We start from the raw sequence: 24,727 nt of genomic DNA, 5'->3' as shown, positions 1-24,727 counted from the left end.
AGAGAGAGAGGGAGGCAGGCTCGCCGCCAAGCAGAGAGCCCAATGCGGGACTCGATCCCAGGACCCTGAGATTATGACCTGAGCCGAAGGCAGCGGCTTAACCCACCGAGCCACCCAGGCGCCCCCTTTTCTTGTATATATCTTTTGATGGACATAATTAGTCATCTCTCTCATATAAATACCCAGGAGTAGAATTTTTGGGGTCATTTGTAGACATTTGTTTGGCCTAAGTAGATACTGCCAGTTTTCCAAAGTGAAATGTGCCAACTTACACTGCCATCAGCATTGTATGAGAATTTCACAGCTCATATCCTCTTTGGTATTGTTGTTTTAAAATTTTTAGCCTGGGGCACCTCGGTGCCACAGCCATTTGGGGGTCTGACTCTTGGTTTCAGCTCAGGTTGTGATCTCAGGATCATGAGATCAAGTCCAACGGCAGTTCGGTGCTTGGCATGGAGTTGGTTTGAGATGCACCTTCCATTCATGCTCACTCTCTCTAAAAAAGAAATCTTAAAAAAAAAAATTAAGCCCTTCTGATATATATGGAGTTGTATCTCATTGTCATTTTAATTTAAATTCTCCACATGTGAAAAAAAAAATTCTCCACATGTGTAATGCTATTCCTTTTTCTTTAAGATTTTTTTTTTTTTTTTTTTTTTGAGAGAGAGAGCACGTGAGCACTCACAAGCATGGGGAGGGGCGGGGGAGAGGGAGAAGGCGGCTCCCCACTAAGTAGGGAGCCTAATGGGGGGCTCCATCCCAGGATCCCAGGATCATGACATGAGCCAAAGGCAGACACTTAACTGACTGAGCCACCCAGGTGCTGTGTGTCATGTTATTCTATAACTTCAGCTGGCATATGGTATGCCTGTTGGCCATTTTTAAGTGAATGAATATGGGTCCTCAGGAAAGTAGAGAAGAAAAGGAATATATAGATGCAATAGATAAAAATTTTTTAATAAGAGTAGAAAATGATGGAATCTAGGATGATTATCAGATTGCCAGCTTTGTACATCGAGTGTCAGATTGGGTAGTAGTGTCACCAAAGCAGCAAAGACTACAGAAAGAATTGCCAGTTTAAAAATTAGGATACGTTTAGTTACCATGTGACCTTGAGCATATTACCTAACGTAATACGTTCTTCAGTTTCCTCAACTCTGAAATTAAGCTTTACATTGTGATTTCTAATAGACTACGTGAGATAGTGCGTGTAGAATACTTAGAATAGTGCCTGGCACATAGAATGTACTCAGGGTTAGAGATAGGAACAAACAAAAATCTCTGTTTTGTAGAGCTTACATTTTGGCAGTGGTCGGTATGCACTGTAAGAAAAAAGTAAAGGAGCATATCGGATGGTGAGAAGTATGACAAGAAAAATTAATCAGGAACAAGATGGGAACAACAGTTTGTGTATGGTGGTAGTGGGATTGGGGTTGAGAGATCAGGTCTAAATAAGGTAATTAAGTAAGGCCCTTCATTAGGGAATTCATAGATTAATGCTTAAAGGGAAATGAGGGAAAGGTTAATGATTGGGGGAATAGTGGGCAAACTGATCATAATTCTTTAAGAAAGCAGAGCTCCCTCTTTTTACCAAAAAGTGTAATGTTAGTAGTAGTAATTACTGTTTATTGTGCAGCCCACATCAGTTAGACTTTTGGAAACCTTTTATCCCTTGCTGTCTGCAGCACACATAAATATACTACACAAACCTGAGCATGAATTTAATCCCCAGAAGGTCATCATTATGTGTTTTGAAGGAAGTGTTTTGTGTTTAATTCTGATATAGTAGCATCAAACCAGTAGATTCTCTAAAAGTAGCTACAACTTGGAAATCAACAAAATACCTTCCTTTACAATTTACCTGTTCCAAATCACTTTATATATATAAATATATTGTAGCTATAAGCCTCTGTGTTTGGAGTCATGTAGCAGTTTGTCCATTTTTTTTTTAAATTCCTCAAGATGAAATTTTTGCCCGGGATAACAGTCTAGAAATAATCCATACCTCTTACTTTGTTGGTTATTTTTCAAGCATGTGCAACTGAAAATCACTCTACTTTTGTTTTCTGGAAATAGTTTGAATTCTTTCAGGCATAGTCCAAAAATAATGACAAGGCCCTTAGGCCTCAGCTCTTAGGTTATGCAGACAGTACATTTTATTAATACTACTATTATTGCTTTATTATTGTTCCAAATGTTAGATTATGTCTCTAATGCAAAGATTCCTCAGGTCAGAGTACGTACTCGAATGTCATCCAGCTGTTGCATCCCAAGCGAATTGCATATGCAACTTACCTATTCTAAATACATCTTCCTGTTTTCTCATTGTTGTCCAGTTCTAGAATCAGTCACAGCCCTGTGGTAGCCACCAAGAAAGTCCAAGGCACAGGCTCCCTGGAAAAAAAGAAGCAAGTGAAAGGAAAGAGGTGGGGGTTATGAGTGTGACAGATATGCTGCTTTGTTTTCTGGAGTAAAGAGGGGACTCTCTGTTCTCAAGTTTTGTTACTGACTCCTGTTTTTGTCCCTTCCAGTTCAATACCAGAAATCTGCTGATAGTCAAAATCCAAATGTCATCACTGCTTCAAAAATGACTTTATGAAGGGTTGTTTTCTAACTGTGATTAGTTTAACTGGAGTGTTTTTAACAGTTTTAAAAATAAGAATGTTGAGGGGTGACTGGGTGGCTCAATCCGTTAAGTGTCTGCCTTCAGCTCGGGTCATGATCCCAGGGTCCTTGGATTGAGCCCCACTTTGGGCTCTCTGCTCAGCAGGGAGTCTGCTTCTCCATCTCCCTGTTGCTCCCCTGCTTATACTCTCTTTCTCCGTCAAATGAATAAATAAAATCTTAGGAAAAAAAAATACAAACGTAGAAAAAAAAATCTAACAAATAATCTTTTTTTTTTTTTTTTAAAGATTTTACTTATTTATTTTGACAGAGAGAGATCACAAGTAGGCAGAGAGGCAGTCAGAGAGAGAGAGGGAAGCAGGCTCCCTGTCGAGCAGAGAGCCTGATGCGGGACTCAATCCCAGGACCCTGAGATCATGACCTGAGCCGAAAGCAGCGGCCTAAATCACTGAGCCACCCAGGCGCCCCTCTTTTTTTTTTTTTTTTAAAGATTTTATTTATTTATTTGACAGACAGAGATGACAAGCAGGCAGAGAGGCAGGCAGAGAGCAGAGAGCCTCACTGAGCAGAGAGCCTGACGTGGGACCGGATCCCAGGACCCTGGGATCATGACCTGAGCCCAAGGCAGAGGCTTAACCCACTGAGCCATCCAGGCGCCCCACAAATAATAATCTTGAGTGAAAGAAGCCAAAACACAAAAAAAATACGTTGATGATCCACTGTATAGAACTTTTATTTTTATTTAACTTTATTTATTTATTTTTAAGATTTTACCTATTTATTTGACAGAGGGAGAGAGAGAGGGGCAGTACCAGGGGCAGGCCTTGTTCTGGGATGGTCATTTTTTGCAGCCTGGTGGCCTTGGCTTAGCGGGGCAGCTGCTGGGTGACTTACTGGCTGCGGCAGAGGCCTGGAGGCGCAGTACAGCTACTCTCTCTGCCTTGCCGTGTAGCACTGACCTGTGCCATTGGCACCTGTGACTACATGTAAGTGTAGTCACTGTACCCAGTGGGGCCTGGGTGCTATTGGGGAGAGGTGGCAGCCAGGTGGGGGTGGGGGTGTCTGGAGGATTGGAGGTTAAGGGCACTGGCTATGTTCCTCCTTCAGTTTAGTCCCTGATGCTTGACCCAACCACCCACCTATACAGCCCTTTCACCCTGAGGTGACTTGAAGACCTGCCCCATCCCAGGGCACCCAGGGGCTGCTGACTGCCTCTCTAGGTCTCCCTGGGTTCTCAGGGCAGCAGGCACAATCTCTTTGTCAGTCACCTTTGATTTATTCTGTGGACACGGGGGCAGGCAGGTATAAGTAAATGCTTTGTGGTTTTTGCTGTTAGCTTTTTTTTTTTTTTTTTTAAAGATTTTATTTATTTGACAGAGGGAGAGCAGGAGTGCGTAAGCAGGGGGAGTGGCAGAGAGCGCTGGAGAGAGAGAAAGAGACTCCCCATTGAGCAGGGAGCCCAATGTGAGGCTGGATCCCAGGACCCTGAGATCATGACCTGAGCTGAAGGCAGTTGTTTAACCAACCGAGCTCCCCAGGCTCCCTGCTGTTAGCTCTTTTAAAAAAATCTGCATAGAAGTGGACCCAGGCAGTTCAAACTGGTGTTCAGGGGTCAGCTATATAGGTCAACTGTGCGGGTATGCTTACTTTGTAATAATTCATTGACTTGAACATTCTTGATCTATATACCTTTCTGTGTGTATGCCATACTTCAGTATGTCTTGAGTATCTTAAAATATATATAAAATACTCTGTTTTAGTCCTCTGATTATTTTTGTGAAATGTTCTAATAAAATGTTCGTTGTGATTCTCTTCAAAAGAAACGTAGTAGTTGCTCTAACCTAATTAAGAAACAACAAAAAAAACCCTGGGCTTAAACAGTTCTAGGGTTCCTGTGCTAAATATACTTAATTTAAAACTAATGCTCAGGTTAAACCTAAAACAGGCACCACTTAATTTAGATTTTTATTTTTCGCTAAATAGTAAAATAATCAGCAATAAATGCAATAAAAATTACAGGTGCTAAAAGTTGGAAGAGTACAGTGGAAAAAGTATAGGCTTTGGAGTTGGACAAATGTGGGTTCAAATTATGACTAGACCACTAAATTAGCAGAGTAACTTTCAGTTTTCTTTCTTTCATCAGTAAAGTAGAGGTGATCGTTGTCTCAGAAGGTTGTTGGGGGATTACATGAGATAATCTATAAGTGCTTGGCACCCAGATCTCACAGTGGGGATGGGGAGGAAATAGATTTGGAGAGTATGTAAAGATGCTTTGGGTAGATAAGAACAAGTATAACCTGCTTAAGATAACTAAGGTAATGTTAGGGAAAGTAGTCTTTTGGTTATAACCACTAAAGACTAACAACATCTAACTTATAAGCATATGAATCTATCAGCATTAAGAGCTAATAATGCTTCTCTGGCACATGAGGATAAAGGACTGTTAGCATGGATGACAAATGTATTAAGTAGGAATGTAGTAAAAAGTTCTAGATGGATTTAAATTGAGCCTAAGTGGTACATGTTTTGTCAAGAGGATTTGTTGTCCACGCTGTGCTTTGAAAATGTTACTGTTGGTATACTTAAATGCTTTTCCCCTTAGTTACTATTAATTTATGCTGTAGGATTAAGAAACTAAATTTAGGCATGTTGTGTTTAAGAAGGTACTTCAGTATATTAGTAAATTTTAGGGCCTTAAGAAAAGAGGATAGATAGATTCACTCTTGTAAAGGGTTGTAATTCAGTTGAGAGAACCTTTCAAATTCCAGTGTCGATACTGCATTCAGTATTACTGTATTCTCAAAAGGGCTGTGATGAATTTTAAGTGTTATGTTGGTTGTTATGTCTTAATTATATAAACAGTTATCAGATACCTTTTTTGAAAAAAATTTTTAAAATTTAATTAATTATTTTTATTGACATATAATATCTTATTTGCCCCGGGGTACAGGTCTGTGAATCGTCAGGCTTACACACTTCACAGCACTCACCATAGCACATACCCTCCCCAATGTCCATAACCCAACCACCCTCTTCATACCCCCCCTTCCCCCAGCAACCCTCATCAGATATCTGTCTTGGAGTAACAAACCATAGGGGCTCAAAACAATAACTATTTGGTTACACTTGGGCAGGGTTTAGCTGTGTGGTTCTGTTTCTAGTCTCCACTGAGGCCACTCATGCAGCTTCAGTCATCAGTCAGTTGGGGCTGATTGCTCTAGGGATCTGAGCTTGGACAGTTTTTCTCTCTTCTTTTGGTCTCTCCCTTGGGGACTGGTTCAAGCGAACTCACTTAGTGGCACCATGTTGCAAGAGAGAGTAGAAGCTGCAAGGTCAGCTGATGCCTAGGCTCTGAAACTCCTCCAGCATCACTTCTGCTGCGTCCTACTATTCAAAGTAAGTCAAGGCTACAGATTCAAGAGGTGGGAAAATAGCCCCCCCCCCCTTAATAGAAAGAGCAGCAAAGTCAGATTACAAAGGGAAGAATCTTTGCAGACTAACACAACAAATGATTTAAAAACCTAAGGAGACAGTCTTAACAATAGTAAAGTTAGACACATGGTTGGAATCTAAACTCCACAAGCCTTCATTGGCTGTGAACCGTGAGAATATGGTTTAACCGTGATTTTCTCGAGGGTTCAATAATATTTTGCAAGGTTATTATGATAGTTAAAAATAATGTACTTTTTAAGTTTTTAGAATATTTTAACCCATAGTAAATGCTGTGTTATTATTTTAAAACTTAGCATTCTGTTTAAGTTTTCATTTGCTTATATTGAACCTGTGAAAATTTTCATCAAAGATAGGGAAGCCAGTATAGCTTGCTAATAAGTAGTATTCCAGAAGCCCTTTGAAAGATAAAGTTGAGGGTTTTTCTCTCTGTTTGCCAGCTTTGATATATTAAGGCTTATTTGCTCATGTTATAAGTTGTTTGCCTAAAATAATGAAACAAAAACCTGGATTTTATATTTTAGTTTATAAACCTTAAGGTATCTTTTCTCCTTCTTCCTAAATGGAAGTGTGTGTGGTGTGTGTGTGTGTTCATTGGGAAAAGGATACCAAGATTTTTTTAGGTTGGGCTTATACCTCTTAAACTGGTTAATATTAAACAGTTCAGGGTATAAGAATACTTGAATTTTTAAGCTTTTAAAAATTTATTTTTGTTTTTTAAATTTTAAACTTATACTGTCTGGTGTATTAAGTTTCTGTTTTGTATGCTTATGGAAGTAATTGTCTAAAATTGGCTTCACTTGCTGTTGATGTAAATTCACTACATTTTGGCCACAGAGAGTTTGTTATTATGCTGCTGATGTCAGAGATCTTTTCTGCTGCAAGTGCCTTAAGGTGGAAAGTAAGATTATTGATTTTTCTTCTTTTTAATTTTCTAATTTTTATTTTTTCTGGTTTATTTTTTTATTTATTTTTTTGTCTTATTCTTCTTTTTTGGCCTTATTTATTTATTTATTTTTAAAATTTAATTCCAGCATAACTAACACAGAGTGTCGTATTAGTTTTGGGCATACAACATAGTGATTCAGCAGTTCTATACATTACTTAGTGCTCATCATGATAAATGTACTTTTAATCATTTTCATTTATTTCACCATTTCCCCACCCACCTTCCTCTTCTTTTTATTTATTTATTTTTTAAAAAGATTTTATTTATTTGAGAGAGCACAAGTGAGTGTGGGGGCAGAGGGAGAGGGAGAAGCAGATTCCCTGCTGAGTGGGAAGCCAAACTAGGAACTCAGTCCCAGGATCCCAGGATCATGACATTAGCTGAAGGCAGACACTTAACAGATGGCCCCTCAGACACCTTCCCTGTTCTTTTTTAATACAGACATTTAAGAAGTAAGCTTCCCTCTAAACCTTGCCTTAGTTGTGTCTTACAAGTTTTTGTGTGGTGTGTCTTCATTTTTATTCCTCTTAAAATACTTTCTAATTTCCCTTTTGATTTCTTTGACTTACTGGTTATTTAGGAGTATGTTATTTAGGGGGGCCTGGGTGGTTCATTTAGTTAAGTGTCTGCCTTCAGCTCCGGTCATGGTCATGATCCCGGGGTCCTGGGATCAAGCCCTACTTCTGGCTCCCTCCTCAGTGGCGAGTCTGCTTCTCCAGCTCCTTCTACCTCTCCCCCTGCTCATGCTGTCTCTCGCTCTCTTGCATTCTTTCTCTCAAATAAATAAATAAAAATCTTTTTTAAAAAGGAGCATGTTACTTAATTTCCCTGTTTGTGAGTTCCCCAGAATTCTTTCTGTTTGTGGTTTGTGATTTTATTCCGTTGTGTTCATAGAATATAACTTTTGTAAATTCAGTCCTCTTAAATGTATTGACACTTGTTTTATGGTCTAGCATGTGGTGTATCTTAGAGAATGTTCCATATATATTTGAAAAGAGTTCTGCTGTTGTTAGCTATTCTCTGGATGTCTTTAAGGTCTAGTTGGTTCAAAGTGTTGTTATTTCAAGTCTTAAAATCCTTGGTGATCTGTGCATGCTACTCTCCATGGTAAGGCCCTAGGTTTCTTCCCTAGCAGCTAGCTTTCCATTAACTCAGTTGACTTAGTGTTGCGGGAAATAAATACTCCAGCTTGATAGGTTTGCTAATGTATATATACTGACTGGCTTTTTCTATATTAAAACCATAGAGAAAATAGCAAGAGAGGAAAAAACCCCAAGATGTTCTCTGATTTTAAGGAACTTAGAGTCTAGTTATATACCCTAGCTTTGCTCTGTTGAGGATACTGTTAACAGCAGTACTATAGTTTAAAAATCTAGTAATCTAGGTAAGAGATATTGGTAATCTAAATTTAGTATTGGGAATGGATGGGAATGTTTCAGACATTAAAAAAATAACATGATAGACATGGTGACTGATTAGTTGAGGGGGAAGGGCTTGAGGAAAAAGGGAAGAGTGAGGGGTGATTCCCCGTGCTTCTGTCAATGGATAAGAGATTTGATCATTGATGTAGGGAACAGAAGGTTTTTGGTAAGGTTGAGATGATTTGAGACACTAGTTGGACATGAATGGCCAACTAGTTGGACATGGAAAGTACTGGATGGCTAGTAGCCAACTGGTTATATGGCCCTGGCTGACATTCAGAAGAGAAGTCTGAACTGGGACGTAGATTTGGGAATCATCAGCGTGTAGTTGGTTTTTGAAAGCCGAAGAATAGATAAAATCTCTCGGGGAAATTTTGTAGAGGAGAGAATTGAGGAAGGAATTCTGAAAAACCACATATATTCCAGAAATGGGCAGAGAAGGAGAAGTCCTCAACAGAGACACCCAAGGAGTGGCCTGCCATTAGTAGAATACCTGGACAGTATGGTATTGTAGAAACCAAAGAGGCAACATTTGCAGGAAGAATGGTCAACATCATTAGTTGCTGTATGAAAAGAAGATAATGACTTGAGATATAACTGTTGAATTTTTTTTTTTTAAGATTTTATTTATTTGACAGAGACACAGCGAGAGAGGGAACACAGGCAGGGGGAGTGGGAGAGGGAGAAGCAGGTCTCCCACTGAGCAAGGAGCCCAATGTGGGGCTCTATCACAGGACACCGGGATCATGACCTGAGCTGAAGGCTGCAACTTCAACGACCAAGCCTCCGAGTCGCCCCATAACTGTTGAATTTCAAAAGAAGGTTGTTGATGTGTTTGTTCAGAGTTGTTTCAACATAGCGATTGGGGTAGACTGGTGCTTTTAAAACCGAAAGGTGAAGAGGGCACCTGGGTGGCGCAGTCGTTAAGCGCCTGCTTTCAGCTCAATCATGATCCCAGGATCGTAGGATCCAGCCCCGCATCTGGTTCCCTGCTTAGCGGGGAACCTGCTTCTCCCTCTGGTCCTCTCTCTCTGTCTCTAATGAATAAATAAATAAAAATCTTAAAAAAAATAAAATCAAAACCCACAACCGAAAGGTGAGGGAGTAAAGAATACAGCCTAGGAAGAAAATAAGGACAGGGATTAAATGACTTTTTTTTTTTTTTTTTTTTAAGTATACTCTGTGCCCAGTGTGGGGCTTGAATGCATGACCCTGATGAAATCAGGAGTTGCAGGCTCCACCAACTGAGTTAGTCAACTGCCCCCCCCCTTTTTTAATTAAAGGTTGGAGACAGGTTGGAGATGGAAATGTGGGTGTTTTTAAGCTCTTCTGAACAAGGATTTAAGCATGCGGGTGGGAAAGAACGAGTAAAAAGGGTAAATTGAACAAACAGATTATTAGTGCTGCCCCTCAAAATGTCTCAATTTCATTGTAATTAACAGTCTGAAATATGAAAGTTAGATTTTCTTTTCTTTGTGAGTATTTATCCCTACATCCAAGATTACTGAATACTTGCCAATCAAATTTGTCATTGTGTCTCAAAATAACTTGTGCACACCGGAGGAACAAACTTCCTGTTCTCAAAAGGAGCCTATTATTGCAGTAGGAGGAGAGATTTCTGAATGTGATCTTAAAAACTACTTAAAGTCTGGTTGAAATATTTGGCCTAGGCACCAAAAATTATTCTTGGATCTTGTGTTGGGACGGAGTTATTTTTGTGGTTTAGAAAAGAGGCCAAATTAAGGAGACACCAGTTTTCACAAAGAAAGCAACTAATATAAGAAATCTACATTTAATTTGAAAGCAACTAACAAGATAACAGATCAACTAAAATGGCCTAGTGTATTCCAAAATATTCCTGATTTTGATTAGTTCTTGTTGTGTTGTCTGTTTTTGGAATACCACTAAATGGTGATGACAAACTTACTTGACAATGTAGTGTATGTAATATTCAGCAGAATATTGATGCAAAAGCTGAAAAAAAATAAAATAACCTTTGGCTGTTTTGCTGTAATGGATAAGCTTTCCCTGCTTACTACCTCACAGGTAATTTCAAGATGATGTTTTTCTCTTACCTCTTAATAACTGGTGATGTCCTCTTCCGTGCAGCACATTTACACACAGTGCATAACTTTATGTAGAATAGATATCTGGAGTTTTAAACTGTGTACACAAAGTTAGAAGTTGTCTTTCACTCTATAGAGTACTGTTTCAGCTTCAGATCACGTAACTTCCACATGAATGATTTTATCTTTCCTTAGTGTTACTTCTCCTAAATTTGTCATTAAGTTGCAGATAGAAGTGTTTCTTTTTGTCCTTCTGGAACACTGGGAAAGTAAGCCCCCTAAATGAACCGTTTGCTGCTTTCTAAACCCTTATTTGTCAAGTCTATCTTTCAGGCTTTCCCCCCTCTAAATGAGAAGCCATTCTCTTTTTACCTGTCTCAAGTATTCGTCCATTTATACTAACATTAGTATATTACATTAATTATATCTAGAATGTTGTATACAATATAGGGTTACAAATTTATGTATTTTGGGGAGAAGAGAGATTTTTTACAATTAAAATAGTGTCTTTCTTCACAGGGTATTATTGCTGGAAAAACCTTGAGCTTCCTTAAAAATCTCAGACTAGTATTTTATCTGTAAATTAATTGAAACTCTGCTGAGAATTAGAACACTGAGAAGTGTTTTAATAAGCTTTCATTGATTTTTCTTCTTTTTGTTCTGATTTCCTGCTTTTAGCTTTGTTTTTCAAGTTGGTTAAAAATGTTCTCTGAAGTTGCCCTGCATATTGGTTGCTATGGAAATGTTCCAGAGAAATGGCAAATTAAATTAAGGCCAAGAATAAGGAGTTTAACTCATCTCATAGGGCAGGGTGAGAGGAAATCCAAGATTTTCTTCTCATAGACAGTAAAGATTTATCTAATATATCTTTCTCAAGGCAATTTATAATTTCAGATTCACTTAAAAGCTGAGTTTTGGTCTCAGCTCACAACTCATAGGCTTTAGGCAAGTTATTTAATGCTTTTGAAGCTTTAAGTGTTATCTATAAAATGGGCATTAAAAAATGCCTCAGAGGACTGAGTGACTGGCTCATACTAGATACTTGATGAATTTTATTTCTGTGTTTCTCTCTCTAAATCAGAAGCAGAGAAAACAAACCTGTGTAGAGGAAATGGTAATACACTTTTAAGAATTTTTTGTGTTAGTTTTTAATATATTTAAATAACATCTTTAAAGCAGTATAATTTAGCTTTTAATAGGGCTACTGCTGCATTAATAGAACAGATCTGAGAGATGTCTTTATATTTTTAAGTTGTATATTGCTTTTAAAAATGTGAAAGCTAAGACTTTTTATTTAAAAGCCTTTCATGATTATTTTAATAGCTTTATTGAAGTATAATTCATATACTATAATATTTGCTTATTCTAAGTGTATATAATTCAATGAATATTAGTAAATTTGCAGAATTGTGCAGTCATCACCACAATCCAATTTTAGAACATTTCCATCACTCTTCAAAGTTCCCTGCCTTAATGACTCTTAACGCTCCTCTGTAAGATGACACAGATCACAGTATTTAAAAGTACCAGCTTGGGGATTAGGCTTGCCAAGTTTGAATCATAGTCCGGCACTTACTAGTTTTGTGTCTCTGGGTACTTCTCTGTATTTTGGTTTCTCTAATATTAAAATGAAGGTAATAACTGCATTACCGTGTGGCTGTGAACATTGTTTTAATTCGATACTGTGTACAGAGCACTGCAGTGCCGGCACCTACTTGGTACTTCACAAATACTGGTGACTGATGGTACCTTACTTTGTAGTTTAGGGTTATGGTGTACATTTAAAAGGAAAAGCATCTGAAAACAACTGGCATAATGCCTGATCCATGCTTTATTTTCAGAAAACCAAGCTCTTATGTATCGTGTCATAATTTTGTCTGTAGAAGCTATGAGCACTATTCCTGGTGTAAAAATGTGCATATTATTGGGGAGCTTATATGATATTTTAAAATTTGGGCCTTCTCAATGTGGACTGATTGCTATTTAACTGTCATGTGTGTTCTGTATTATCATTTAGTATCGGGGGTTAGGGAAGTAGACCTTTTTTTAACTGATAGGAAAGTTAATCATTGTTCTCATCATTGAGCAGCCACCCCTCCTTTGGGTTTTGTAAGAAGTGAAGAGGACCACCCGGGTTGAACAACATGTGGGCAGATCCCTAACATACCATGATTTATCTGGAGGCCTTGAGCAGATGTGCTTTGTAATTAGAAGAATTATTTAGGATTTTTTTTTCTTTCTTGACAGAACCTCACTCTAAGAAAAACTGGTTTAATGAAGAAAGGGATAGAAGAGTTGTAAATAACTTCATTTAAAATGCTTTTTTTCCAATTAACAATATGTATTTGAGCTAGATGAATAAAGAAACTGAAAGAGAATAATAGCAGCAGTTTATCTGTGGAGGTGGCATGGAAATGAAGACTAGCGGGATGAGAAATAGGGGTGAGAGGGAGGCATTTCAGTGTAACCATTTAAAAAAAATGTTTGATGTATATGAACATCAGTTTTAAAAAAATTTAAAAGAGTTAGTCTGAGATTGTGGTGCAAATATGGAGGAGATATATTTTCATATAAATTATTATTTTTTTATATTCTTATGTTTTCACCAGTTACTTTATTTCAGTATGTCTGAGTCAGTGATACTTACCTTCCCCCTCTCTTCCGCCCCAAATAAAACCTTTGAGAATCTGATAAAAGTCAGGGATCTTATTCCCAGAAGAATGAGCATGTGTATATAAACAATTTTACATATCATTTCCAAGATGAATGGATGCTTTGACCTAAGCCAAATATTGTCAACTGTGGTTTTCATATGCAAGAATATTTTTAAAAATCAGCTGTTTGGTGATACAGGTTTATATGCAAGGCAATCTGGTGGGGTGCAGGGGACACTAGAACTAGGAGTTGGGAAACTTGGTTTCTAATCCTAGCTCTGCCATTATCAAGCTTCATGACTTTGTAACTGTTTTACTTGTCATGCCTTTTGATCTTCTCCATGTCAGATTGGTGTGGTGGAAAGTGTACATAGGCTTTAGTGTTAAGTACTACCCTGAGGTGGCTGTGTCTTCTTGACTTTGCCAGTTACTACCTGTGTGACCTTGGACAGAGTTCTTTGAATGTTTTTGTTGTTGTTGTTGTTGTTTAATGTTATTTTTTTATTTTTCTGCAATCCCAAGTTCTTTGGGTTTTATTTATTTATTTTTAAAGATTTTATTTATTTGTCAGAGAGAGAGAGCACAGTGGGTATGCAGTGGGGAGCTGCCGATAGAGGGAGAAGGAGGCTCCCTGCTGAGCAAGGAGCCCAGTGCAGCATTCCATCCCAGGACCCCGGGATCATGACCTGAGTGGAAGGCAGAGGCTTAACTGACAGACACACCCAGGTCATCCTGTTCATTTAAAGATTAAATGAAAAGAGGTGTTTGAAAAAGCTTAATAATACTTGCTTTTGATAGGGACAGAAGTAAATGTTAGTATCTCATCTTGAAAAACTAGGCTAGAACCAGATGATCTCTGAGGTATCTTTTACCAATAAAATTTTGAATTCTTGTTACAGCAGAATAATTTGGAAAAATTTTTATGGCAGCATAGATCTGAGTTCATATAGGAGAGCCATGAGTTTTCAAGTCTGTAAAACTGATGTTGACCATGTTTTTTTTTTACCTGTTTCCATATTGCAGTGTCTGACATGTAATAAATCTCAAATATTTGTTTATAATTTTTTAAGACTCACTAAGGAAGAATGTAGATTAGAATTTCTTAATTTAGAGCTTTTAAGTACCTTAGAGATTTCTGAGTAGATTTCCACAGGTCTGTGAACTCTCTGAAATTACACACAAAATTTTTATTGTGCCTAAATTGTGGTAAGGAGCTATCGCTTTTATAGTGAACAAGACACATTAGGTCTCAGCTCTTGTAGAATCTGTATTCTTATAGAAGATGGATATTAAGTAAGCAGATTAAAATATAAGAAAGAGGGGTGCCTGGGTGGCTCAGTGGGTTAAAGCCTCTGCCTTCTGTTCAGATCATGATCCCGGCGTCCTGGGATCAAGCCCCACATTGGGCTCTCTGCTTGGTGGGGAGTTTGCTTCCTCCTTTCTCTCTCTGCATGCCTCTCTGCCTACTTGTTATCTCTGTCTGTCAAATAAATAAATAAAATCTTTAAAAAAAATAAAAATAGAAAGAAAATGCTACTTACAGATGATGGAAATGTTTTATAGAGAATTTAAATATAGTGATAGATTAGAAAGTGATTTAGAGTTTTAAGTGGTCAAGGAACACTTGACATTTTTGATGGCATGGAAGTGAATGGTTTCCAATTCAAAGATTAGAGATAATACCTCGTATTAGTGTATACTAAAGTGGGAACAAGCTTCCCTTGAATAGCTGGACAGTACTAGGGTGGTGGAATAAGTGTTAGAAAATGAAGTTGAAGTAGAATTATAAGTCATATCAATTAGGATTTTGTAAACCAGAATAAGAAATCCAGAGTTGATTCTAAATCTTACAGAAAGCTGTTTCAGGGTTTTAGCTGAAGAATGACGAGAAAAGGAAACTCAAAGTAGAGATTTGATGATTCCAACATTTAGGAGTTTAAGAGATCAAAAACACAGTCAGCAAGTTGGAGAGGACGAGAGGAATGTGTTTCATTGACACTTTCAAGAAGCAGGAAATTAGTAGTCATCTGTTTCATATCTTACTGAGAAGACAAATGAGATTAGAACAGTGACCTGACCATTAGATTTGGCAGTAAGGTTAGCAGAATTGCTATGAGGTCAGTAGCTATTAGCACAGCTTTGTGACATTGGTTCTTGAATGAAGTCACATATAGTTCTTCCTTTCTTATATTTAACCTTTAATTTGTGAATGGTGATAGGGCTAAGAGTTTGGGTTTTGTGTGAGAATATCTGGGTTTAGTATCTTAGCTCTCTTTCTTTTTATCTTACTCAGCCTCTCTAAACCTCCATTTCTCAAATCTGTAAGATGAAATAACAGTAATTATCTACCTTTTTATAAGTGCTCTGTATGCAAGGCATTTAGCATAGAATGTGGCACATAGCTGTGTAATGGTAAAAATTGTACTAATGTACAGTAAAATATTTACATTTTATGCCCTTTGGGGTTTGTACAGTTATAGCGTTTGAGAGAATAAAGTGCTGTGTTTTGTTATCTTTACTTAATGGTTAACAAATTTTAAGTTGTTTATAAGGCTATACCAATAAAAAGGAAGGAACCATTAAATTTTACTTTGCAGAGATTAACACAAGATCAGATTCTTCACAGGCATTAATATAAATTGCTATGCTAATCTATAGAAAAGTTCATGTGGGTGGTACTTTATTGATTTAATCAGGTTCAGCAAGCAGTTTTTTGACTAATACCTACTTCTTTTTTCTGAGTATTATGTCTTCTAGAACTTTACTCCTTTTTTTCTTTATTTTAGAGCATTCTCTAACCCCATACACAAATGTAACATTTGAGTCTGCTGTCGAATAGAGTAATTAGATACTGTTCTCTTTTTTACCGTTCCTGAGGAGAGTTTCAGTTTATTAAATAGTAATGATTTAATATAAACATAACTGTAGCTACTCAATCTATTTGATTAAATCTATTTTATTAGAAGCTTTTATCTTTAAAACATTATAGAAATCAAAATGTGAGCAGTTTATTTATTCATCTTGTTATTGCAGGGGCCATTTTAACACACATGCAGATAACTTTAATTTTATATCCTGAACATGAAATTAACTTGATAAAATCCATTTATCTTATAGCACACTTTGCAAAAACCCAAACAAAACTAATATTACATAGAAGGTAGATATTATGACTGTGCTGTTTCACTGTTTCCCCAATAATTCAGTCTGGCACGTAGTAGTGCTTAGTAAATATTTGCTGAATGAATGAAAACTGCTCTCTCACCAATAATGGGCTTGCATTTAAGGTTGAGTTATTTCAATAAGACAAGAATTAAATATAATGCTCAAAGAATAAGGTATCTAGATGATTTACTTTCCTAGTTAATTACAGCTTAAATAATTTTTTCCATCTTTGTAAGCAGCCCCGCAAGCAAAATCAAATCTTAGAGAACCTTGTAATACTATTACTTTATTGTTCTGTGCATCAGTTCTTATTTTTAGAAACGACATTTAGAGTAAGTATAGTTGGTATTGTTTAATATATATGCTGGAAGTTTTAGGTTGAATTTTATATATAAAAAGAATTTCTATTAGACACAGGTGATAAATTTTGTGATTTGGCTGTTATCCGCTGCCAAAAACAGAGGCTAGGCAATGGAATTTGATTATAATTTGAATTATAATTGTTCTGTCATTCATATTTGAGAATTTAAAAAATCTTTTGAAGTAAATAATTTTAACTATGCAGTTGTTCAGTACAACACACAATAGCAATAAATAAAGGCTATACCAGGGGCTTAAAGATAATTAACTACCTGTAAATTAAATTCTTAACAATATTTAAGACCCTTAAAAACAAACTAAAAAAGCCCATAGACTTTTTATTTAAAGACCTTTTTTTTTTTCCTTAAGATTTTATTTATTTATTTGAGAGAGAGACGAGATAGCTAGAGAAAGCAAGAGCAGGGAGGAGAGGGAGAAGTAGGCTCCCCGCCAAGCAGGGAGCGTGATTGGGGCCTCAATCCCAGGATTCTTAAGATCATGACCTGACCTGAAGACAGATGCCCAACCAACTGAGCCACCCAGGCACCCTACCCATACCCAATTTGATGATAAAATATTTTAGGTGGTTTTTGCTTTATGCCAATTTTTTAAAACTCTTTATTGAGGTGTAACATGTACAGAAGTGTACATCAGTGTAGAGCTTGATAAATTTTCACAGCTGAACAGATAGATGTAACTGGCATTCACATCAAGAAATAGTATTATTAAACACCTTAAAAAGGCTAATTCTGGGACGCCTGAGTGGCTCAGTCAGTTAAGCAGTTGCCTTTTGCTCAGGTCCTGATCCTGGGGTCCTGCGATCGAGTCCCACTTTGGGCTCCCTCCTCAGCAGGGAGCCTGCTTCTCCCTCTGCCTGCTGCTCTCTCTGCTTGTGCTCACACTCTCACTCTCTCTCTCTGACAAGTAAATAAAATCTTAAAAAAAGAAAAAAAGGCTAATTCTTCTATATAATCATAGACTTCAGTAAACTTCAGAGATGTAGATACTGGATCTAACTTTATTACTAACTTCATTTGTTGCCTTGAGCAAGTAATTTTCTTTCTGGGTCCATTCCCCAGCTCTACAGTGAGGGGATAAAGCTAGATGTTTTGTTATGGCTCCGATTCTATTGAAGTGCAAAACAATGTACTATAGCGATAACAGTGTGGTATAAAATGTTGTAGGTAGTAGAGTGAATGCACGGTTTAATTGAAAAGGAAGACACACTGATTTCTCTCTCCCTCTCTCTTTTGTTTTCCAGGTTATATTTCACACTATGTGCTGACTGTATCTACAGAAGATATTTAAAAAAAAAAAAACTTTTTTCAAAGATTTTGATTCCAGTGGAATCTTTGCTTTAGATTATTTTCTGTGTGTGTGTGTGTGTGTGTGTGTTAGTGAATTGTAACTCCAGTAACAATGCCTGTACAAGCTCCACAGTGGACGGATTTCCTCTCCTGCCCAATTTGCACTCAGACTTTCGATGAAACAATTCGAAAGCCCATCAGTTTGGGTTGTGGCCATACTGTCTGCAAGATGTGCCTGAATAAACTCCACCGCAAGGCTTGCCCATTTGACCAGACCACTATCAACACAGACATTGAGCTCCTCCCTGTGAACTCAGCATTGCTGCAGCTGGTGGGTGCTCAGGTAAGATGGGTCACTTACTGTTCAGTTTCTGAGTGTATGTGTTTTTCTCCTAAGGGAAACTTGAATTAAAATTGGACAACATTGCCTTCTGCCTATATAGACAGAAAATTCCATTGGTACCGTGCAAACCCTTTATTTCAGTGTGTTGTTGGGAGATACATGGTGGGAGTGCAGTGTTCCTCAGTCATAGCACAGAACAGTCATTTAGTCTGGTGGTCAGCCTTTCTCAGCAATCTCAGCTGTTCAGATCACTAGAGAGACCTAAAAGGATAAGTCACAGAGACCTCTTCATATTGAGGAAAATACTATTCATAAAGCCATTGTATTTTACTTAATAGGAAAAGTGAAGCTACTTCAGACAGTTTTCCATAGTAGACACTAACTGAAATGAAAGATGAAGATGGTGACAAGAACTCTAGAACATATTGGGAACCATTTCTCTAGAGTAGAAGCAAATATTCCTAGGTATCTAAATGTTAAAGTTAGTCTAGCAATTCTGATGGTAATACTCTAAAATTTAATGTCCTTATTCTCAAATTTAGGGATTAGTAGTATCTTCAGAAGATTTCACAAAACCAAGGGAGGTGGGTTGTTGAAAGCTAGGTATGATTTATTTAAGTAATCCTTTACTAAATGTGCAGAGTGTGAGTCTGAAATGCCATGTATTTACCAAAAATCATTTTTTGAATAAATATACTAGAACTTTGGATCTGGCCCCATTGATGTTCTCTAGATCAGTCTTGACATAAGCTGCTAAAATGTACGAAAGGTTGATACTATGTATGTTGGAGATGAAGAGAGCAGTTCTAGAATAGCTTATTCAAAAGGAAAACATTATTTATAAACCTCTCTGTGATGTCACCAACAGCACTACAAAATATTTGTCAAAAGGGGAAGTGCAGTAGGTCCTTTTGCTTCTTGCACTTAATTTTTCATTTCATAATCATTTCTTTTTATTTTGAAAGTCCCATATGATAGTTTGGAAACATTTAAAAAATAGACTTATTAAGAGTAATAATTTTAAAAATATACTATTTTAATAGCAAATAACCAAGGCTTGCTTTTTTTTTTTTTTTTTGTCTAAAATTGTCTAAAGTTGAACTAGCTCTTTCTACAAAATGAGTAAGACTTTGTTATATCTTAACTGAAACAGCTAATGTTTATATTTGAGGATGGGGCATTTTATTTTTTTTTAAATTTTAGGTGGTTAACATATAGTACAATATTGATTTCTGGAATAGAATTCAGTGATTCATCACTTGTTTATAACACTCACTGCTCATAACAAGTACCCTGCTTAATGTCCATCACCCGTCTAGCCCATCTCCCACCCACGTCCCTCTGTCTGCCCTCAGTTTGTTCTCTATCATTAAAAGTCTCTTATGGTTTGTTCCTCTTTCCTTTTTTCTTTTCCCCTCTTTCTATGTGCTCATTTGTTCATTTGTTTTCTTAAATTCCACATATGAGTGAGATCATATGGTATTTTTCTCTGCCTGATTTATTTCTCTTAGCATAATATGTTCTAGCTCCATCCATGTCATTGCAAATGGCAAGATCTCATTCTTTTTGATGGCTGAGTAATATTCCGTTGTATGTATACACCATGTCTTCTTTATCCATTCATCAGTCGATGGACATTTGGGTTCTCTCCATAGTTTGGCTATTGTTGATAGTGCTGCTGTAAAACATGGGGGTGTATGTATCCCTTCGAATCTGTATTCTTATATCCTGTGGGTAAATAACTAATAGTGCAGTTGCTGGATTGTAGGGTGGTTCTGTTATTAACATTTTGAGGAACAAGGACAGGGCATTTCAATCTATAGTAGTCACTATTTTAACTCTAAAGATTTCCATTAGAAAGCTGTTAGAGAAAGAGGCAACCCACGGAATGGGAGAAGATATTTGCAAATGACAGTACAGACAAAAGGTTGATATCCAGGATCTATAAAGAACTTCTCAAACTCAACACACACAAAACAGACAATCATATCAAAAAACGGGCAGAAGATATGAATAGACACTTCTCCAATGAAGACATACAAATGGCCATCAGACACATGAAAAAATGTTCATCATCACTAGCCATTAGGGAGATTCAGATTAAAACCATATTGAGATACAACCTTACACCAGTTAGAATGGCCAAAATTAGCAAGACAGGAAACAACACGTGTTGGAGAGGATGTGGAGAAAGGGGAACTCTCTTACACTGTTGGTGGGAATGGAAGTTGGTGCAGCCACTTTGGAGAACAGTGTGGAGATTCCTCAAGAAATTAAAAATAGAGCTTCCCTATGACCCTGCAATTGCACTACTGGGTATTTACACCAAAGATACAGATGGAGTGAAAAGAAGGGCCATCTGTACCCCCAGCGTTTATAGCAGGAATGGCCACAGTCACCAAACTATGGAAAGAACCAAGATGCCCTTCAATGGACAAATGGATAAGGAAGATGTGGTCCATATACACGATGGAGTATTATGCCTCCATCAGAAAGGATGAATACCCAACTTTTGTAGCAACATGGACGGGACTGGAAGAGATTATGCTGAGTGAAATGAGTCAAGCAGAGAGAGTCAGTTATCATATGGTTTCACTTATTTGTGGAGCATAACAAATAACATGGAGGACATGGGGAGATGGAGAGGAGAAGGGAGTTGAGGGAAATTGGAAGGGGAGGTGAACCATGAGATACTATGGACTCTGAAAATCAACCTGAGAGTTTTGAAGGGGTGGGAGGTTGGGTGAACCAGGTGTGGGTATTAGGGAGGGCATGGTGGGTATTAGGGAGGGCATGTATTGCGTGGAGCACTGGGTGTGGTGCTAAAACAATGAATACTGTTACACTGAAAAGAAATTAAAAAAAAAAAGCTGTTAGAGTTCATAAATGAATTAGGCAAAGTTGCAGGATACAAAGTCAGCACATTAGTTGCATTTTTATGTACTAGCAATGAACAGTCCAAAAGGAAATTGAGAAAATGAATCTGCTTACAGTAGCATCAGATAATAAAATACCTAGGAATAAATTTAGCAAAGGGGGAGAAAGACTTGTGCACTGAAAAGCTACAAAACGTTGCTGAAAGAAATTTAAAGAAGACATAAATAAATAGAAGACATTGTTCATGGATTGGCAGAATTAATACCGTTAAGATCATAGTACTACCCAAAGCCATCTACAAATTCAATGCCAGCTCTATCAAACCCCCAGTGGTGGTTTTCCTTTTTGTAGAAACAACAACAACAAGAAGCCAATCCTAAAACTCATATGACCACAAATAGTTAAAACAATCTTGAAAAAGGACAGAGTTGGAGGAATCAGACTCCAGATTTTGAAACTGCAAAGCTACAGTGATCAAGACAGTGTGATACTGGAATAAAGACATACATTTAGTTCAGTGGAATAGAACAGAGCCCAGAAATAAACCCACGCATGTGAAGTGATTTTTGACAGTGTTTCCAAGACCATTCAGTGAGAAAAGGACAGTTTTTCCAGCAAATGGTGCTGGGAAAACTGGATATTCAAATGGAAAAGAATGAATTTGGACCCCTGCCTCACACCAAATACAAAACGAATTCAGAATGAACCAAAGGCTAAATGTAAAAGCTAAAACCACAGAACTCATAAATCTTAATGATCTTGGAGTAGGCAGTGGGTGGGTTTTGTTTTTTTTTTTTTTTTTTGCTTTGTTTTGTTTTTGTTTTGTTTTTAGATAGGACATGAAAAACACAAGGAATAAAAGGTAAATTGAATTAAATCAAGACTTAGAACTTTGTACTTCAAAGGACCATCAGGGAGTGAAAGACCAACTCACAGAATGGGCGAAAATAATTGTAACTCATATATCTGAAAGAAAGTCGTGTCTAGGATATATAAAAGACTCTTAAAGTTATGGACTAAGTCCTTTATAAACTATTTGTTTCTAATGAACTGGTGCAGTTTGGAATAAAAACTAATAGCAACTAAAGTTTTTCTCCCTTCTGCTCCTTACTTGCAGCTTAGCCTTGTAAGTCTATAACCTTTCTTTTTTTTCAGATTTAGATGTGCTAATAAATTCCCCTGCAACTTCGTATGTAATAAATAAATAAATAAATAAAAGACTCCTACAGCTCAGTAATAAAAAGGACATAATGTTAAAATGGAGAAAGATGTGAATAAATACCTCACCAAAGAGGATATACAGATGGTAAATGAACAATGAAAAGTTGCTCAATATCATTTGTCATTAAGGAATTGCAAATTAAGACAAGATTATGCTACATACCAATTAGAATAGCTAAAATCCAAAACACAATACCAAGTGCTGGTGAGGCTGTGCAGCAACAGAACTCATTGATTGCTGGTGAGAATAAAAGATAGTGTAGCCACTTCGGAAGTAACTATATATGGCTCTTTGATTTCTGTTAATGTGAAATGTCCAAAGTAGGCAACTCCATAGAGACAGAAAATAGATCATTGTTTTCCTAAGGTTGGTCGGGAGTTGGGAGGAGATACGAGAGGAGAGACAAAAGAGTATGGCTTTTGGAGGGATGATGAAAATGTTCTAAAATTGTGGTTATGGTTGCACAGTTATGAATATACTAAAAACCATTGAATTGTATATCTTAAATGGGTGGCTTATATGGTGTACAAATTATATTTCAGTAAAGCTATTACAAAACCAAAACAGTGCATTAAATTTTGTGTATTAGTATAGAAAAGGCCTTTGGAAGAATTCAGTAAATTTTAGTAGGCACTTTGATGTTACCACAGAGTAGCAGTGCATAAAATATACTCAATTAAAACAATGAGTACTCACACAGACCATTTCTTCTGACCTGAAGGTCCCTGAGCAGCAACCCATTACTTTGTGTAGTGGGGTTGAAGATACAAAGCATTATGAGGAAGCCAAGAAATGTGTAGAAGAATTAGCATTGTACCTGAAACCACTCAGCAGCGCTAGAGGTAAATCGGATGCAGCTATCCATGCTAAACATGTTTATTAAAGATGTTTTTATTATCATAAAAATTGTAGGGGTGCCTGGAGGGCGCAGTCAGTTAAGTGTCTGCCTCTCGGTTTCAGCTCAGGGCATGATCTCAGGGTCATGAGATTGAGCCCCATGCCAGACTCTGTGCTCAGCTCAGAGTTTTCTTGAGTTTCTTTCTCCCTCTGTTCCTCTCCCTCCTCTCTACAATAAATCTTTTATTTTACTTATTTGTTTGTTTATTTATGTATTTTAAAGATTTTATTTATTTGAGAGAGAGTGACAGAAAGAGCAGGAGAGAGTACAAGCAGAGAGGAGAGGGAGAAGCTGGCTTCCTGATGGGCAAGGAGCCCGACACAGGGCTGCATCCCATTACCCTGGGCTCATGACCTGAACTGAAGGCAGATGCTTAACTGACTGAACCACCCAGACTCCCCATAAATAAATCTTTAAAAAAAATTGTGGGCTGTAAGTGAATGCTAATGAAATTTACTTATTTATTGTAAATCAAACCCACAAACACTAAATAATGTCATTACAAACCACATTAAATAGGTGACTTCAGAGTTTATGTGATGTTGGAAACATTTGAATGAGTTGCAAATATAAGTGAATGTGGTTTCAGAAGAGCTCTCCATCATTTGACAACTCTGGATTGTCTGCCTTCTATTCAATTTTACATGGTGTGCCATAGGGAATGAAATAAAATTGGAAGTTGCTCTTACTGCCTTGCCATTATGGCTTATTATTTCATTAGGAAGGTAAAATTAACCATTATGAAGTAAAATGCCAGAACTGTTATGACCTCAAGATTTGAGTTTTAATATCTGGCCTTTTCCCCTTTTCCCTCTGTGGTTATGATGAATAATGATATATTTAATGAGTGTTATATTTACATGAGATAATAGCTTTTGTGTACTTTTAAAATGCAAACTAGGCTTTATGTAATTTTACCTATTAATTTTTTTAAACATTACAGTAGAATTGGGAACTATACATGTATGCATAAGTCAGTTAGCCCATCAGAGGAAGTTTTTCTGGACTCTAAAATTGCATTGTAAACCTAGAAATAACTTTTTACTCTCTTTAAAGGAGTGGGTCTGAATAGCACTACTCAGAGTGTTCTAAGTCGCCCAATGCAGAGGAAGCTGGTGACTCTGGTCCACTGCCAACTAGTGGAAGAAGAAGGCAGGATTCGTGCTATGAGAGCAGCTCGATCTTTAGGTGAACGAACAGTTACAGAGCTCATTCTTCAGCACCAGAATCCTCAGCAACTCTCCTCTAATCTTTGGGCAGCAGTCAGGGCTAGGGGCTGCCAGTTCCTTGGACCAGGTATGTGATTAAAGTTTGATATTTACTCTACTAATGATTCTAAAAGTATGGTGTTAAAAACTGTAAGTGTGATATACAAAGGCTAGTTTTTTAA

The 24,727-nt window shown here is 37.3% G+C and overlaps 1 protein-coding gene across 2 annotated transcripts in view; it reads left to right on the top strand.

Annotated features, from left to right (window-relative positions):
* The window catches only part of RC3H1 (ring finger and CCCH-type domains 1), an 82,802-nt gene that overhangs the window by 16,097 nt on the left and 41,978 nt on the right, over window positions 1–24,727 (top strand). For both annotated transcript variants that reach the window (XM_045982221.1, XM_045982220.1), the window contains exons 2-4: window positions 17,952–18,340; window positions 23,161–23,281; window positions 24,394–24,633. In XM_045982221.1, the coding sequence (XP_045838177.1) occupies window positions 18,110–18,340; window positions 23,161–23,281; window positions 24,394–24,633 (592 nt within the window). In that variant the 5' untranslated portion in view covers window positions 17,952–18,109. The remainder of the gene's footprint in view (window positions 1–17,951; window positions 18,341–23,160; window positions 23,282–24,393; window positions 24,634–24,727) is intronic.

The sequence above is a fragment of the Meles meles genome, chromosome 17 (genome assembly GCF_922984935.1).
Source record: "Meles meles chromosome 17, mMelMel3.1 paternal haplotype, whole genome shotgun sequence".
Taxonomy (NCBI): domain Eukaryota; kingdom Metazoa; phylum Chordata; class Mammalia; order Carnivora; family Mustelidae; genus Meles; species Meles meles.
The sequence above is the reverse complement of the archived record's forward strand: the minus strand, read 5'-3'. Positions and strand labels throughout refer to the sequence as shown.